This window comes from Solanum lycopersicum, chromosome 4 (assembly GCF_036512215.1).
Source record: "Solanum lycopersicum chromosome 4, SLM_r2.1".
Classification (NCBI taxonomy): Eukaryota; Viridiplantae; Streptophyta; class Magnoliopsida; order Solanales; family Solanaceae; genus Solanum; species Solanum lycopersicum.
Genome location: NC_090803.1, coordinates 6,293,544 through 6,307,989, shown reverse-complemented (window position 1 = coordinate 6,307,989; position 14,446 = coordinate 6,293,544). Strand labels below are relative to the sequence as shown.

Sequence of the window (14,446 nt, the reverse complement as noted above, 5' to 3'; positions counted from 1 at the left end):
ACGGAGGGTATATCTAGACCTTTTTGAATAGTTTAGGGGCATATTTGACCCTTTTCCCATTATTTTTTCTAACACATCCTATCAAATGATCTATTTTCTTTATGTTTTAATGAGTTGCCCTCTCATAGAGTGAAAGGAAATTAATCAAAGCCAGACTAAAAATAGAGTTTATTAAGAGTTAAATATCTTTATAAGAGAACTTCAAACAATATGGTTACTGTTATAAATCCATTGAATTGTGTGGATTGTCCTTTAGATATACTCAAGACTTAATTATATTCATGTATACATGTTTCCAAGGTGATAAGAATCATTTGGATAACTATGTACCTACTAATTGAGCATTTATCATGGAGGCCTTTGGGATGATATCTCAACTCTATAAATAGAGATATCATTCACCTTTTGTAGAACACACTTGAATAAGAAGAAAGTCTTATCTTCCATCTTACTTCTCTTGTCTTCATCTCTTTATATTTATATTGCCATGAGCTTGATTTTATAACACGTTATCAACACGAATCTCTAGCCAATTAAGATTGAGTTTTAGTTTTTCTTTGACTCATATTTTGGTTGATCTCGTTATTTCAATCAAGGTATTGTATGCATAAAATCAGGTATGTATTTTCTAGAATATTTTATGATTTAGAATAAAAATAATATTTCGTCACTAACAATTATCAAGAACCGAAGACATATACTACTATTGGTTGAATATAACATGCTATACAAAACTTCTTAAATAGAAGAAGGTATAAAATTTTAATAGCATGAGTTTGAATGTTATTTTGATTGTTTTGAAAGACTCAAAGGGTGAGTCATGTTGTACTTTGGTCTATTATACCGTTGGTTAAGGGTAAGACGATGGATTCAAGTTTCATCGCACCAAAAGGGTAAGACATCTGATTAAAGTCCGGATGCACCATAATGAAAAATATTTGAGGATAAAATGATAGATTCAAGTTCTATCGCACCAAAGGGTAAGACATCAATTTGAGTTTTGATGCACCGTGATTGGGTTCAAGTCCCATAGAATTATGGCGTAAAACGCCTTATATGGATAAGACATTGAGTTTGAGTCAATGCACATAGTGATGATATAATGATGACTAAGACTTACTTCTCTTGTCTTCATCTCTTTATATTTATATTGCCATGAGCTTGATTTTATAACACGTTATCAGCACGAGTCTCTAGCCAATTAAGATTGAGTTTTAGTTTTTCTTTGACTCATGTTTTGGTTGATCTCGTTATGAGAATCAAGGTATTATATGCATAAAATCAGGTATGTATTTTCTAGAATATTTTATGATTTAGAATAAAAATAATATTCAGTCACTAACAATTATCAAGAACCGAAGACATATACTACTATTGGTTGAATATAACATGCTATACAAAACTTCTTAAATAGAAGAAGGTATAAAAATTTAATAGCATGAGTTTGAATGTTATTTTGATTGTTTTGAAAGACTCAAAGGGTGAATCATGTTGTACTTCGGTCTATTATACCGTTGGTTAAGGGTAAGGTGATGGATTCAAGTTTCATCGCACCAAAAGGGTAAGACATCTGATTAAAGTCCGGATGCACCATAATGAAAAATATTTAAGGATAAAACGAAAGATTCAAGTTCTATCGCACCAAAGGGGTAAGATATCAATTTGAGTTTTGATGCACCGTGATTGGGTTCAAGTCCCATAGAATTATGGTGTAAACGCCTTATATGGATAAGACATTGAGTTTAAGTCAATGCACCATAGTGATGATATAATGATGACTAAGGCTTTGATGAAAAGTCCTATTGAATTTGCTTCATTCCTTGAAAAGAATGTGGTAGCAACATATGATAATTTTGAAATCGCATGTTCACTTGCTCTATTCTATCGTATGAATGTGGTAGCAGTAAATAGTTAGTCTGAAAGATGACAAATATTTAACGATATTAAAAGGGCATGAAATGACGGAATTATAATAGTCATCATTGTTATAATTATAAAAGGAAGAACACTACGGGGTCTCCAAATAGTCCTTCAAAATGTGAAGGCAATTTTCGTTATAAAATGGTATGAAAGGTCATTGGACTTGTGAATGTTTTCGACCCAATTTGACAACTTTATAAATCCTCCATCAAAAGACAAGAAGATAAAGTGATGATACACTTGATCTTTCAAAGTGATGTTGAGGTGTGTCATGGAAATAATGATGAATTTTAAAAACCATGACAATGTACTTATAATGCAAATTTATGAAGTACATATAAATGATTAGTCCATTCCTTGAAGAGAATGTGACTTGTAATGAGTATCGTGAATGCTCGATCATTCTATAAGAGAATGCGTCAAGATGTGAAAAAATCATTATGGGTTGAATATATGCCACAACTCACCTCTATGAGAGGTTTGAGAAAAAATGATATATACACCAAAATTCACCTCTACGGGAGGTTTGGGAGGAAATAAATTTTATTTGCCAGAAATAGTTAATGGTTGTATGTTTATACGTCACTATGGTATGTTTATTGTGAACTACCGAAAGGGCAAAAGAAACAAATAGTTCTTGTCTATAAGGGTTGTAGTCATTATTGTGTGGCAATACAACTTTGTCATTGGTTGTGTACCTATGGTACAACAAAAGTAAAACAAGAAACATGTCTTGCTCGTAATGATTTTGACCATGACAATGATAATATAATTTCCTCCTTGAAGGAGATGCTCACCATAGAAATGGTGTCATGGAATATGTGATAGTACACAAAATTAAATTGCAAGCTCTAACGAGTTGTGCTATTATCAATGGAATAATATTGGGTTGTAGTAAGTCTCAAAAGAAACTTTTTAAATTTCGGATGAATAGAAACGAAATATTGAGACTATAAATTATGAAAAGATTTAATATCTTTAAATTACTACAATTGAAGAGGGTTATAAATATAACCCATTTTTTCCTCGTGTTTGTTGCACACAAACATGTGCATGCTGATGGAATCACATGCAAAAGTAAACTATAAGTGTACTGAAATAAAAATCACTTGGCATGATCAGTTGACCATTCTGATTTAAATGTGATACAAACGTAATTGAGAATTTATGTGGTTATATGATGAAGAAATAAAAGATTCTTCAAGAATTCTCTTGTATTGCTTGTTTTCATTGTACCAGCTAAGGTTGAGATTGTAATCCCCTGAAGTTTTTGGAACATATAAAAAGGTGAATATAGGTCCATTCACCTTCCATGTGGATCATCTGAAACTATATGATAGATGCATCTATGCGATGATCGCATGTGTTTTATTGTCAACTTACAAATGGTGTATGTAAGGTTGTTTGCTCGAATTGTTAAATTAAGAGCACAGTTCCAAATTATGAAATTATATTGATAATGCTGGTTGATTTAGCTAAAATTGTATGCCTCTAACTATAGCTAAATCATGATTATGAGAACAGAACTCCCAAAACAAAATTTGGTATGAGATAAATTTATTTAACATGTAGCAACACATGTATGCATCAAGCCAACAAGGTCTCTCCATTAAAATTGGTTCAGGGTCAGGAACCATATAATTTTCATCTAAAATGTTAGAATGTGCGGTTATGATTTTAATTGCTCCACCACGCACAAAGATGAATTCCCATATAAGGTTGGGATGAATATTAGATTTTCTAACATTAGGGGGAGAGATGATTTTGACAGCTGAAAATTATGTGTGAGCTTAATTATGAATTATCTAGATCCTCGTTAAATATATATGTGAACTTAAAGTTCAAGGAATAATTCAGTTACATAATGTTGCAAATCAGTTGCCAGATGAATGCACTGACCCTATGATATAATTCAGTTGCAAATTCTCCAATGTGAAGTCTTTGAAGGACAGAGTCTATGATACGCCGGAAGCGTAATAGACCAATCGATTCCAAATATAAAATTCTTTGAAGAAGGAAGGAACAAATGATCAATATGGTCATGATAATGAGACAAGTGCTATAAAAGAGCACATTGACATAACACTTCATAAAATCTTGAAAAAGGTTCACATACCTGAAATAATGAAAAATGAAGAGATCTCGATAAGTTATGTCTTGTTGGAATCGATATCAAATAACCGTCGACGATATCTTTGATATGAGGTAGCGCTCAATGATATAAATTGTGACGAGGATCTTGAATTTAAATCTGTCATATAGTGTGGACAGATAAATGGTTGGCCAAGTAAAATGCACAATTCAAGTATATTTTGTTTCACTTAGAAAGGTGACATTTTGGACTGGTAGTCCATAAATCAAGGTATAATGTCAGTGGGGTACAAATAAATTATTATGTGATACTATAACCGTAAGATATCAAATACGATTTGTGCCTTGGGGCATAAAGGTTTATCGCAAAATCCTGACATTATTGGAGATGTTCTTTTTTTTTGTGTGGATGCAATGAGGTTTGTTTTGATCTGGCAACATATGAAAAGCTTGAATGCATGTAATGAATAATTGTAATGTCGAGCTAGACAATGAAGGTTATATGAAAATCCTTGAAACAATCGAGGTGTCTGAAGCATATAAGAGTTTGAAAGAAACTTTTTCAATAAAGCTTCAAGAATCCTTATATAGATTGAAATGGTCAAGGAAGAAAAAGGGTACAAAAGAATGACCCTAATTGTCCTTGTAATTTTATGAAAAGGTTTTGGTAAGACAAAATTTTGTCTTGACCTACAGATTGATAATTTGACAAATGAAATATTTGTCTAACAGTGCACATACACTAAAAAGTTTTGATGCAATTTTATATGGATAAATCACATTCATTGAGTACCCCAATGATTATGAGATCACTTGACATAAATGATGATTCTGTTTGATCTCAAAAGAAGGATGAGGAGTTTATTGGTGATGAAACTCTATCTTGGTGCAATCAGGGCACTAGTGCATCTTACTAACAATATTTGACCAGATATTTGTTTTGCAGAAAATTTATTGGCAAGATTCAGTTTCTCCCCGATAAAAGGACATTGAAATGGTGTTGAGCACATGATTGAATATCTTCGAAGGACCATAGTTATGGGTTTATTCTATTCCGAGAAATCCAAGACAAAATTGTTTGGTTACGAAAATGCAGAATATTTATCTGATCCGCATAAAGTTCTATCTCAAGCACGCTATGTGTTTGCATGTGGAGGCACAATAATATCCTGGCGATCAATGAAGCAAACAAATGTTGCTATGCAGAAATAAAAGTCCTCCATGAAGCAAGTCGAAAGTGCGTCTGGTTGAGATAAATGACACACCATATTCAAGAAATGTGTGGTTTTTCTTTAAAAAAGAATATACCAACCACAATGTACAAAGATTGGAGACATCATCACAAGAAATTAAGTGTTATTTTAATCAGGGGAGTATAATACGCGTTGCACTCTTTTTCCCTTGACCGAGGTTTTTTTCCCATTGGGTTTTCGTGGCAAGGTTTTTAATGAGGCAACAAATAGTGCGTATCAAAAGATATGTGTAATCTTTTTCCTTCACTAGAATTTTTTCCCACAGGGTTTTTCCTAGTAAGGTTTTAACGAGGCACATTATCTATGGACATCCAAGGGGGAGTGTTATAAATCCATTGAATTGTGTGGATTGTCCTTTAGATATACTCAAGACTTGATTGTACTCATGTATACATGTTTCCAAGGTGATAAGAACCATTTGGATAACTATGTACCTACTAATTGAGCATTTATCATGGAGGCCTTTGGGATGATATCTCAACTCTATAAATAGAGTTATCATTATTCATCTTTTGTAGAATACACTTGAATAAGAAGAAAGTCTTATCTTCCATCTTACTTCTCTTGTCTTCATCTCTTTATATTTATATTGCCATAAGCTTGACTTTATAACAGTTACTACTTAATCAACACAAAGTGGTAAGAAAAGTAATTTTTAAGTTGATACTAATATAATTAAGAGATTTTTTATTTTTTATTTTTTTAGAAAAATGAATTTTATGGAATGAAAAAACAAAAATATTGACACTATTTTGTTCTACATCCATATTTATAGCCACAAAACTATGTTTGAAATGCACAAACAGAAACAAGAATAAATCTAATATATATATATCATATATTACTAAAAGCATGAACAAAAATATTGAAAGTTGAATTACGGTTTTACCCTTTTTATAAATTTAATTGTTATAAAATATTTAAATATTTGATTGTATAAATTTAATTAAATGTTAATGACTTGTAGACTTCCTAAGATTAATTCCTAATTAAATATCTAATCTATTAATATTTATCATCTATAATCTATATGTATATAATAATTATAATTTTTTTTTAAATCTTTACCTAAATTTCTTTTTCTTTTCCTCTTGTTATAACTTTTTCCTTAACCCCTCTCATAAATAATATAATTGATGTGGATAAAGTATTATCTTTTATGATAAATAACGAAATTTAATAATTTAAAGGGTGCAAAATCTACAAAATGGAGACGCACATTGATAATGTCGTCTTGATTATTATTAAAGAATGACTCTAGCTTCACAAATTTAAATTCATTAATACTTAATTACATGATAAGAACTTTAGTTGTTCTTTTTACATGGTTTGCTAACTTTAATTTTTTTTCATATTCTTTATTTATTTATTATTATTTTCTAATTACTTATTTAACTTTTATACTCTTAATATTCATAACTTTCATCTTTTCATTTTCATAACCTCCAAATATTTAAACTAAAACTTTAAGATATCTTTTGATATTCCTTCTATTCTATTTATATAAATTCAACTTCTTTATCTCATGAAACACATATCAAATGTATTATTTTTATTCTATAGTAAAAACAGATGATGAAGACTCTTGAATTTTGATAGGATATGAAAGGAGTCGATAAAAACTCAGAGAGTTATGTACTAATTTTTACTTATTTTTTCATCTATATATACATCAATCTTATAAGAATAATGTCTATATTGTATTTTTTCTTAAATATTCTGTTTCTTTTTGCCTTTCTTTCATTCTGTTAGACTTTTTAATTTAGTTTTCTGTGAATGTTTTATTGCCGTAAGTCTTTGAATTTTGTAATTGTTATATTTTATTATTCATTACAATTTACATATATATTTCCATGAGATTTTAGTCATTCTAATGTATCTATAAAAATTCACATGAAATACACGTGCGAAGCACGTCCTCAGAAACTAGTATATATATATATATATATATATATATACCCAACCACGTAAGATTATACTAGATATGTTGGTGTTTTGCCCCTGAACCCTTAAATGCAATTGTCAAAGACGTTCATGTCTTGAAAAGGTTTCACATTGGTGCACTGTAGAAGAGCTTCACATCTAACATCCATGTCTTGAAAAGGTTTCACATTGGTGCATTGTATTGTAGAAGAGCTTCACATCTAACATCACGTTTCAACTTTTAACACTTTATTTGGATGGTTGTTACATATCATTTGATATTGTATAATATTGTCGTGACGAATGCTATAACGTTTGGATAGATTGTATCATTTTCTGTCGTTACACAATGCCACACATGAGCAATTTGAAGGACAAATCTATAAGAAAAGTAGGGTACATAGACCTTACCCTTATGTTATGGAGATAGAGAGATTGTTTTCAAAGAAATCCTCGGCTCAAGTATCGCATAACAAAGCAGCGTAAATAATGAATTAAAACATTTCTTAGCAACAAGAAGATCACTACATTTCTTAGTAAATTGAATAACAAATCAAAACTTTATAAAGAGTTTTGCCTCAAATATGGTTGAATTATCTACAGATATAGGCACCATGTATTCACCAAGCATAAGAGATATGCTACACTTAATGCTAAGACTGCCCACTCATTCTTACAAGCTGCACAGGTATAAACCTACAACAACCAAATATTAACAATTTATATAGACAACGTATTCGGATTTATAGAGCACCTTAAAATGAAATCCGAAAGACTTTGAGGTTCAGCCCCGCCCCAAGAACCTTGCTGACACATCTACAAGCTCCAAATAGTAACGTCCAATCAGCAGAGGTAACCCCTGCAGAAAAGAATCGAGAAGTTAAGGTTAAGACAACTTTCAGCCAAGTTAACTATCTGCCTTGACAAAATAATAACTTCTAGCTTGGACACATTGATGTTCTGAGAATGGAAAAGGGAATAAGCAAATTATCTTTCTTATAGTCTTGGTGATAAATTTGAGAGCAGGGGATGACAGAGGCAGATCCAAGATTTACGATTTGTGTTCAACCTTCAAGGTTCTTATCATTGAACCCATTGTATTTTTGAAATCATGGGTTCAACAACAAGAAACCCAGTGTTAGTCCCATTAGGAGGGTCTAGAGAGGGTAGAGTGTACGCAAACCTTACCCATACCTCGAGGAGGTAGAGAGGCTGTTTCTGGAAGACCCTCAGCTCGAGTAACGAGTATCAGAGTACATTGGGTTTTTTGATGAACCTAGTACCAATATCTGGATCTGCCTCCGGGGTACGTGATGATTCTAGGAGCAAGAAATTACAGCAACTGTCTTGAAAAAAACATTTTTACTTAGCATGTTTTGAATATTCAAAAAGTGCAGAAATGATTTACATTCTCCAGCAAGTTCCCTGGAGTGGTAGAATGAGTATATACCTTAGCAGCCCCAACGCAGAGTTTAGGAACTCGCTCTCACAAGCTTCACTTGAAGAACCTAAAATGTCCGCTGTTAATTAGGTAGTTGAGCAAAAGTACCACTATTTGGGCTACAACCCCCGACCATCATTTTCTCATAAATGGCATATGCACCATCTGGATCACCAGACTTGCTGTACCCCCTAATAAGAGCATTATAAGTAAAAACATCGGGTTCAAGACCGAGTTGCTGAAGTTCTTCATACATCCTTCCGGCCTCCTCCAACATTCCAACAATCCCAAGATTGAATATCAAGGTATTATAGGTATAAAGATTCGGGGTGATTCCTCTGCTTTTCATCTCATCAAGAAGATGCAGCGCTTCCTTCATTTTACCAGATTTCCCAAGACCGTTGATCATAAGGTTGTAAGAAATCAAATCAGGATCAAGACCAGCTGATTTCAGTTCCTCAAAGTAGTGCAAAGCATCGTCCACCTTCCTGGCAGAGCATAAACAATCTACAAGAATGGTGTACGTCTTCAAATCGGGTCTAATTCCTTCTTTATTCATTCTGTTAAAGAGATCACATGCAGCTTTCAGATCACCAGCTTTCCCAAATCCATTTATGAGAATGTTGTAGATAGTGGAATTCGGTCTGCATCCGTAATCCGTCATTTCCTCGAAAAAGTCCTTTGCTTTGTCGAAATTTTTAACCTTCAAAAGCCCATCTATGAGAGGACCATATGTACAAGGAGTAGGTGTAAACCCCACACTTACAAGATCATAGTAAAAATCCATTGCTCTCTCTACTTTATTAGACTTCACCAAACCAGAAATGAGAATATTGTAAGTTATGGCGACCGGCTTACATCCTCTGTGGAGCATCTCCTCATACAGCTCAAAAAGTTCATCAACCTTCCCGGACTTTCCAAGTTCATCAAGAAACAAATTATAGGTATAAACATCTGGGGCACAACAGGCGGAATTTTTCATCTCCTTGAAAAGATGCCACGCCAATTCTTTAAGATTAACATTAAGAAGTCCTTCAACCAAGGGATAATATGATCTTAGTGTTGGACGAATACCGAATTTGTTCTTGAATTTAACAAAAAGATCATGAGCATCAAGGGCTTTCTTTTGCTTGCAAAGGACTCTAATAACAGGCACTATTATTACGTCAGTTCTACAAATATGATATGATGCCAGTTTTTCCGCGAAAGAAATGGAATGATCTAATTCAGCTTCACCCAAAACACCTTCCGTCAGTTGCAGCCAAAAGGATCTATCTGACCTGTTCAAAGCCTGGTTAACAAAACCGTCCACAATCTTAACAGCATCCTCAACTAAACCGTCTTTCACAAGAATAGGTAGAAGAGCATATACAGTTACACAGTCAGGATACATTTTCTTCTTCATCTGATGGAATAGCAAAAATGCTTCGGTTACCCTTTTTTCTTTGGCCAACCCAAATATTACAGTGTTATAACTGAAAACATCCGGAAAGCAATTTGGTCCTGTCATTTGATAAAGCAATGTCAAGGCCGTGTCAACCTCACCATTCTTGCATAGACTATCTAAAAGAGTATTGTAAGTGATTGTGTTTGGAGCACATCCGTGAAGAGCCATGCAATCAAGTAACTCATAGGCCTCTCGAATCTTCCCCTCTTTTCCTAATCCAGCCAGTAAAGTGTTGTAGGTCACAACAGTAGGAGTCAGTTTCATATCCTTCAATCTGTAAAACAATGCCCACGCCTCACTAGCCCGACCATCCTTATAAAGTATGTCGATCAATGAATTGACTACAATCACATCAGGATCACAACCACTTTCTATCATTTCGGAGAGTAATTTAATGGCTTCATCAACTTTCCCTGCATTACTATAGCATTTCATCATCATGTTGTAGGTGATAGAATTTGGAACATATCCACTCTCTCTAATTCCATCAAATATTCTTTTCGCCTCTCCAAGCCTTCCCATTTCTGCTACACTATACAAAGATGCATTGCAAGCAACAACGTTAGGCACGATTCCATGAGCTTTCATCTTCTCAAATGTTTCAAGTGCTTTATCAGGCTCACCTGATTTTCCGTAGTAGTCAATAAACAGGATATACGTGTAAGCTGTAACCTCGACTCCAAGAGATTCCATGCTATCAAACAGCTCCAACGCTTCATTAACTCTCTTCTTTCTTAGTAGGCCCCTAATCAATGAATTATAAGTATGAAGATTCGGTAAGATCCCCTTTTCCTTCATTACATCTAATGTAGAAAATGCTTCACTTACCTTACCTACTTTGCACAAAGCATCAACAAGTATGGTAAAAGAGACGACATCCGCTTTATAACCATCAGCCTCCATCCTGTCCAAGAAGTCCCTTACAGAGTCCAAGTCACCACGATCACTAAGCCTATCTAGCAAAGTGATGTAAGTCACTCGATCAGGTTTTTGGCACCCATCTTTCATCCTGAAAAAGACTTCTTTAGCAATATCTAGCTTGCCAGCAATGCAAAGAGAATCAATGAGGACTGTGTAAGTAACAACATCTGGAGCACAACCTTCATCATCCATTCTCTTTAATACAGCACAAGCGTCATCGATCTTTCCAGCCCTTCCAAGCACTCTAATGCAAATGGTAAAAGTATAAATATTCGGTCTTAATCCCAGACCCTCCATCTCGCTTAACAGTCTCATGACTGTTTCAGTATCCCTTCTTTTACCACAGGCAACCATTAGCGCAGAGTATGTTTTAAGACTAGGCTTAAGCTTTTCTGAAATCATCCTTCTATAAACCTTTAAAGCTTCCTGCCAAAACCCTGCTTGAAGAATCAAATGAATCAACCCGTTGTACGAGTACGCATTCAACACAAACCCTGCTTTCTTCATCCTTTCAAGGGCAAACGGAGCTTCGCGTATCCCTCCCCTTATATGAAGACCCTTGAATATAATCAAATAAGTATCCAAACTCCTATATATTATCTGTTTTTGCATCAAATCAAACACTACCGCCATATCATTAATCCTTTCAAGAACCCTCAAAAACTCCAACATGTAATTACATGTCTTTGTCGTATGCACAACCCTAGGCATCTCCGCTACGGATTTAAACAAAGCTAAAGCCTCAGTTGGTTCCGAAATCGACCTCAAGTTCCTCAATACTCCCTCAGCAGATATGCCATTTCTAGGTTTCCCATTCACCAACACAACATCACTGGAACATTTCATAAAAAATCTTGAAGAACCCACATGTTTTTTCCTAATTGTATCACAATTCACCACAGACCCACCTGGGAAAAAATTCAAGTTCCCAGCCAACACAACATCATTGGAACATTTCATCACAAATCTTGAAGAACCCACATGTTTTTTCCTAATTTTATCACAATTCAACCACCCATTACCACCAGTAGATTGTCTAGTCTCAGTAACAGATACACAATTGAAATTATTGCAGCAAATTGCTGAGGAGCTAAGTACAATCACACCCATGGAAAAAAAGAAAGTAAATTTATATGCAAAAACTTACATGAGCACAATCTGAACAAGTTCTGCATAAGAAATGTATAATCATGAGCCAAAAAAGATTGCTTTTCGGCTGATTATGGAGTTGGGACTGAAGTAAACATGTGGGTTGGAATTTTGAGTGAGGATGAGGAATTTGTGGGATAAAATTTTAGTGCATTTTGCTTGGATTTAGGAAAATAAGGGGGAGAAGTGACAAAAAGGAAAGTTTTTTCTTTTCTTTCGGAGGAGCCCCGACTAAATTCGAATATTTATTTCATATCCATTAGGGATGACGCTATATAATTATGGGTGAGCATACATATCGGAAAATCAAAAAATTGATTTGATATCGGAATTCTTTAATTTTGAACTTCGATTCTTTCGTTCAAAGTTTGATGTAAGGGTCCCAAAACTACGATGCATCAAAGATTTGAAGTTTCAGAGACACATATTCTATTACCCCTCAACTGATTTTTTTCTTTTTTGTAATTTTGTATATCTTTTAACTTACGTGACACACTTAATTCTACGCAGTTGAGACGCGCAAGAGATATATGGATGCCACGCGAGAGATACTTGACTTATATGACACATTTCGTGATTTCACACTATTAAAACGTGTGAGAGATATTTAAATACCACATAAATAAATATTTAATCTACGTGATATACTCTGTAACTCCAATCATATAGTATGAAATAATTTTTATTTAAACTAAAATTTGGAGGCACAAAAATTTCATTCAGAAAGAGAATGGCTATCTTTTTCATTGAGCAGTGTAGAAATTTTTAGTTTTATTATAAAGTTATGTTATTAAACTTTCGGTATTCTTTGCCTATAATTCAATCCTATAACAGAATAATCAATCAATGATTATTTAAAGTGTAAATTCAATAGCCTGTTAACAAATATTATTTCCATAATAATTGAATATTATTTATGTGAGCAAGACTAAATAGCCAGTAGGGATATATTAGACGAATTGTATTTTTTTGTTAATTTTTTAAATAATTGTGTAGAATCATAATAAAAAGAAATGAGGAATAATTTTATATTTAATTTCTAATTTATTTTTGTCATTAATTATAATTATTTTCTAATTACATTTTATAAGATGTTATATTTATTATTCCTGTCTTCAATTATTTATCCTCTTTTGAATTGATACACCTATTTAAAAAAACAATGATTGACATAATGAATTTACTATTTTACCCATAATAATTATAAAGTGAATGAATTAAAAATTTAAGATTTTCAAAAAATTCTGCTTTTTTTCAAAGTAATTTATTGAGGATATAATAGGTAATTTTTTTTTTAATTTATCAAAATGGACAAATAAATAAAGACAAAAAAAAAAAAAGTAAACAAGAGATAGAAAAAATATATTCATGATATAGTAAAATTATCATCCTATTTTTATAATTTCTTAAATAGTTGCGGGGTCAATAATATGTATTATAGATTGTTTATTTTAAATTGAGGGCGAGAATTCAATTTTTATTCTTGTAGTTTTTTATCCTATTTTTTCTTTTTCGCCTCCATTTCTTTTTTTGAACAAAGGAAAGAAATGAGAAAATGGAAAAAGTCATTATAAAATAATTAATCGAACCAATCAATTAAGTTATTAAAAATTATTTGATAAAAGTTATTAAAAAATTAATAATAAAGGACAAATCATATATATAAAAAAGAAAACCTCCGATCCGCCTATGTGACACCACCACAAATCAGAATTCTTTTTTAAATTTATTTATTTCTAAAAGTAGCCTTCTCATTTCATGAAAAAATCCAATTTTTATAAAAAGTTGTGACTTTAATGAATAGTTGTGACTTTTAAAGAGAAGTTGTGACTTTTATGAAGAATTACGATTTTCATTAAAAATTGTGATTTTTATGAAAATTTGTGACTTTTATGAAAGGTTGTGACCTTTCGAAAGGTTGTAACTTTTTCAAATAGTTGTAACCTTTCAGATAAGGTATAACAAACAATTGTGCACGATACTCTTTGTTGTTTATAAATAAAGTGATTTCCTTTCACATTAAAACAACGAAAATTCTAAACCACCACCTCCTCCTCCTCTTCTTCTTCTTCACAATTAAATATTTATGTACTTTGTCCCTGTTGAGTGACTCAATGATGAATGCTCATATTACAGATTTTGGTATAATTTATTTAGTCATTAAATTATGTTTATGTTAGCAAGGATAAATGACAGGATGTAATAAATTTCATTTTCTTTACATTATTAATGTTTGTTATCACGTAATAATTTCGTATATGAGATAATATAGTACTTTAGTCTTAGTGACTGATGGATTTA

At 32.6% G+C, this 14,446-nt stretch overlaps 1 protein-coding gene across 4 annotated transcripts; it reads right to left on the bottom strand.

Moving 5' to 3' along the window:
- Positions 1 to 7,689: 7,689 nt before the first annotated feature.
- LOC101253773 (pentatricopeptide repeat-containing protein At4g31850, chloroplastic) lies at positions 7,690 to 13,484 on the bottom strand. 4 transcript variants are annotated; one of them, XM_010320899.4, is made up of 3 exons: positions 8,638 to 13,484; positions 8,371 to 8,529; positions 7,690 to 8,046 (listed from the first exon to the last, which is right to left on the bottom strand). In XM_010320899.4, the coding sequence occupies exon 1, from the start codon at positions 12,104 to 12,106 to the stop codon at positions 8,711 to 8,713; it is 3,396 nt and encodes a 1,131-aa protein (XP_010319201.1). In that variant the 5' UTR covers positions 12,107 to 13,484; the 3' UTR covers positions 7,690 to 8,046; positions 8,371 to 8,529; positions 8,638 to 8,710. The 4 variants fall into 4 exon arrangements, with proteins under 4 accessions (XP_010319201.1, XP_010319203.1, XP_010319202.1 ...); XM_010320901.4 differs by having other exon boundaries at positions 8,376 to 8,529; XM_010320900.4 differs by having other exon boundaries at positions 8,382 to 8,529.
- Between the last annotated feature and the right edge of the window lie 962 nt (positions 13,485 to 14,446).

What these genes read in the sequence shown, in the direction of transcription:
- LOC101253773 (XM_010320899.4), bottom strand. Translation starts at nt 12,106, where the DNA reads ATGGGTGTGATTGTACTTAGCTCCTCAGCAATTTGCTGCAATAATTTC.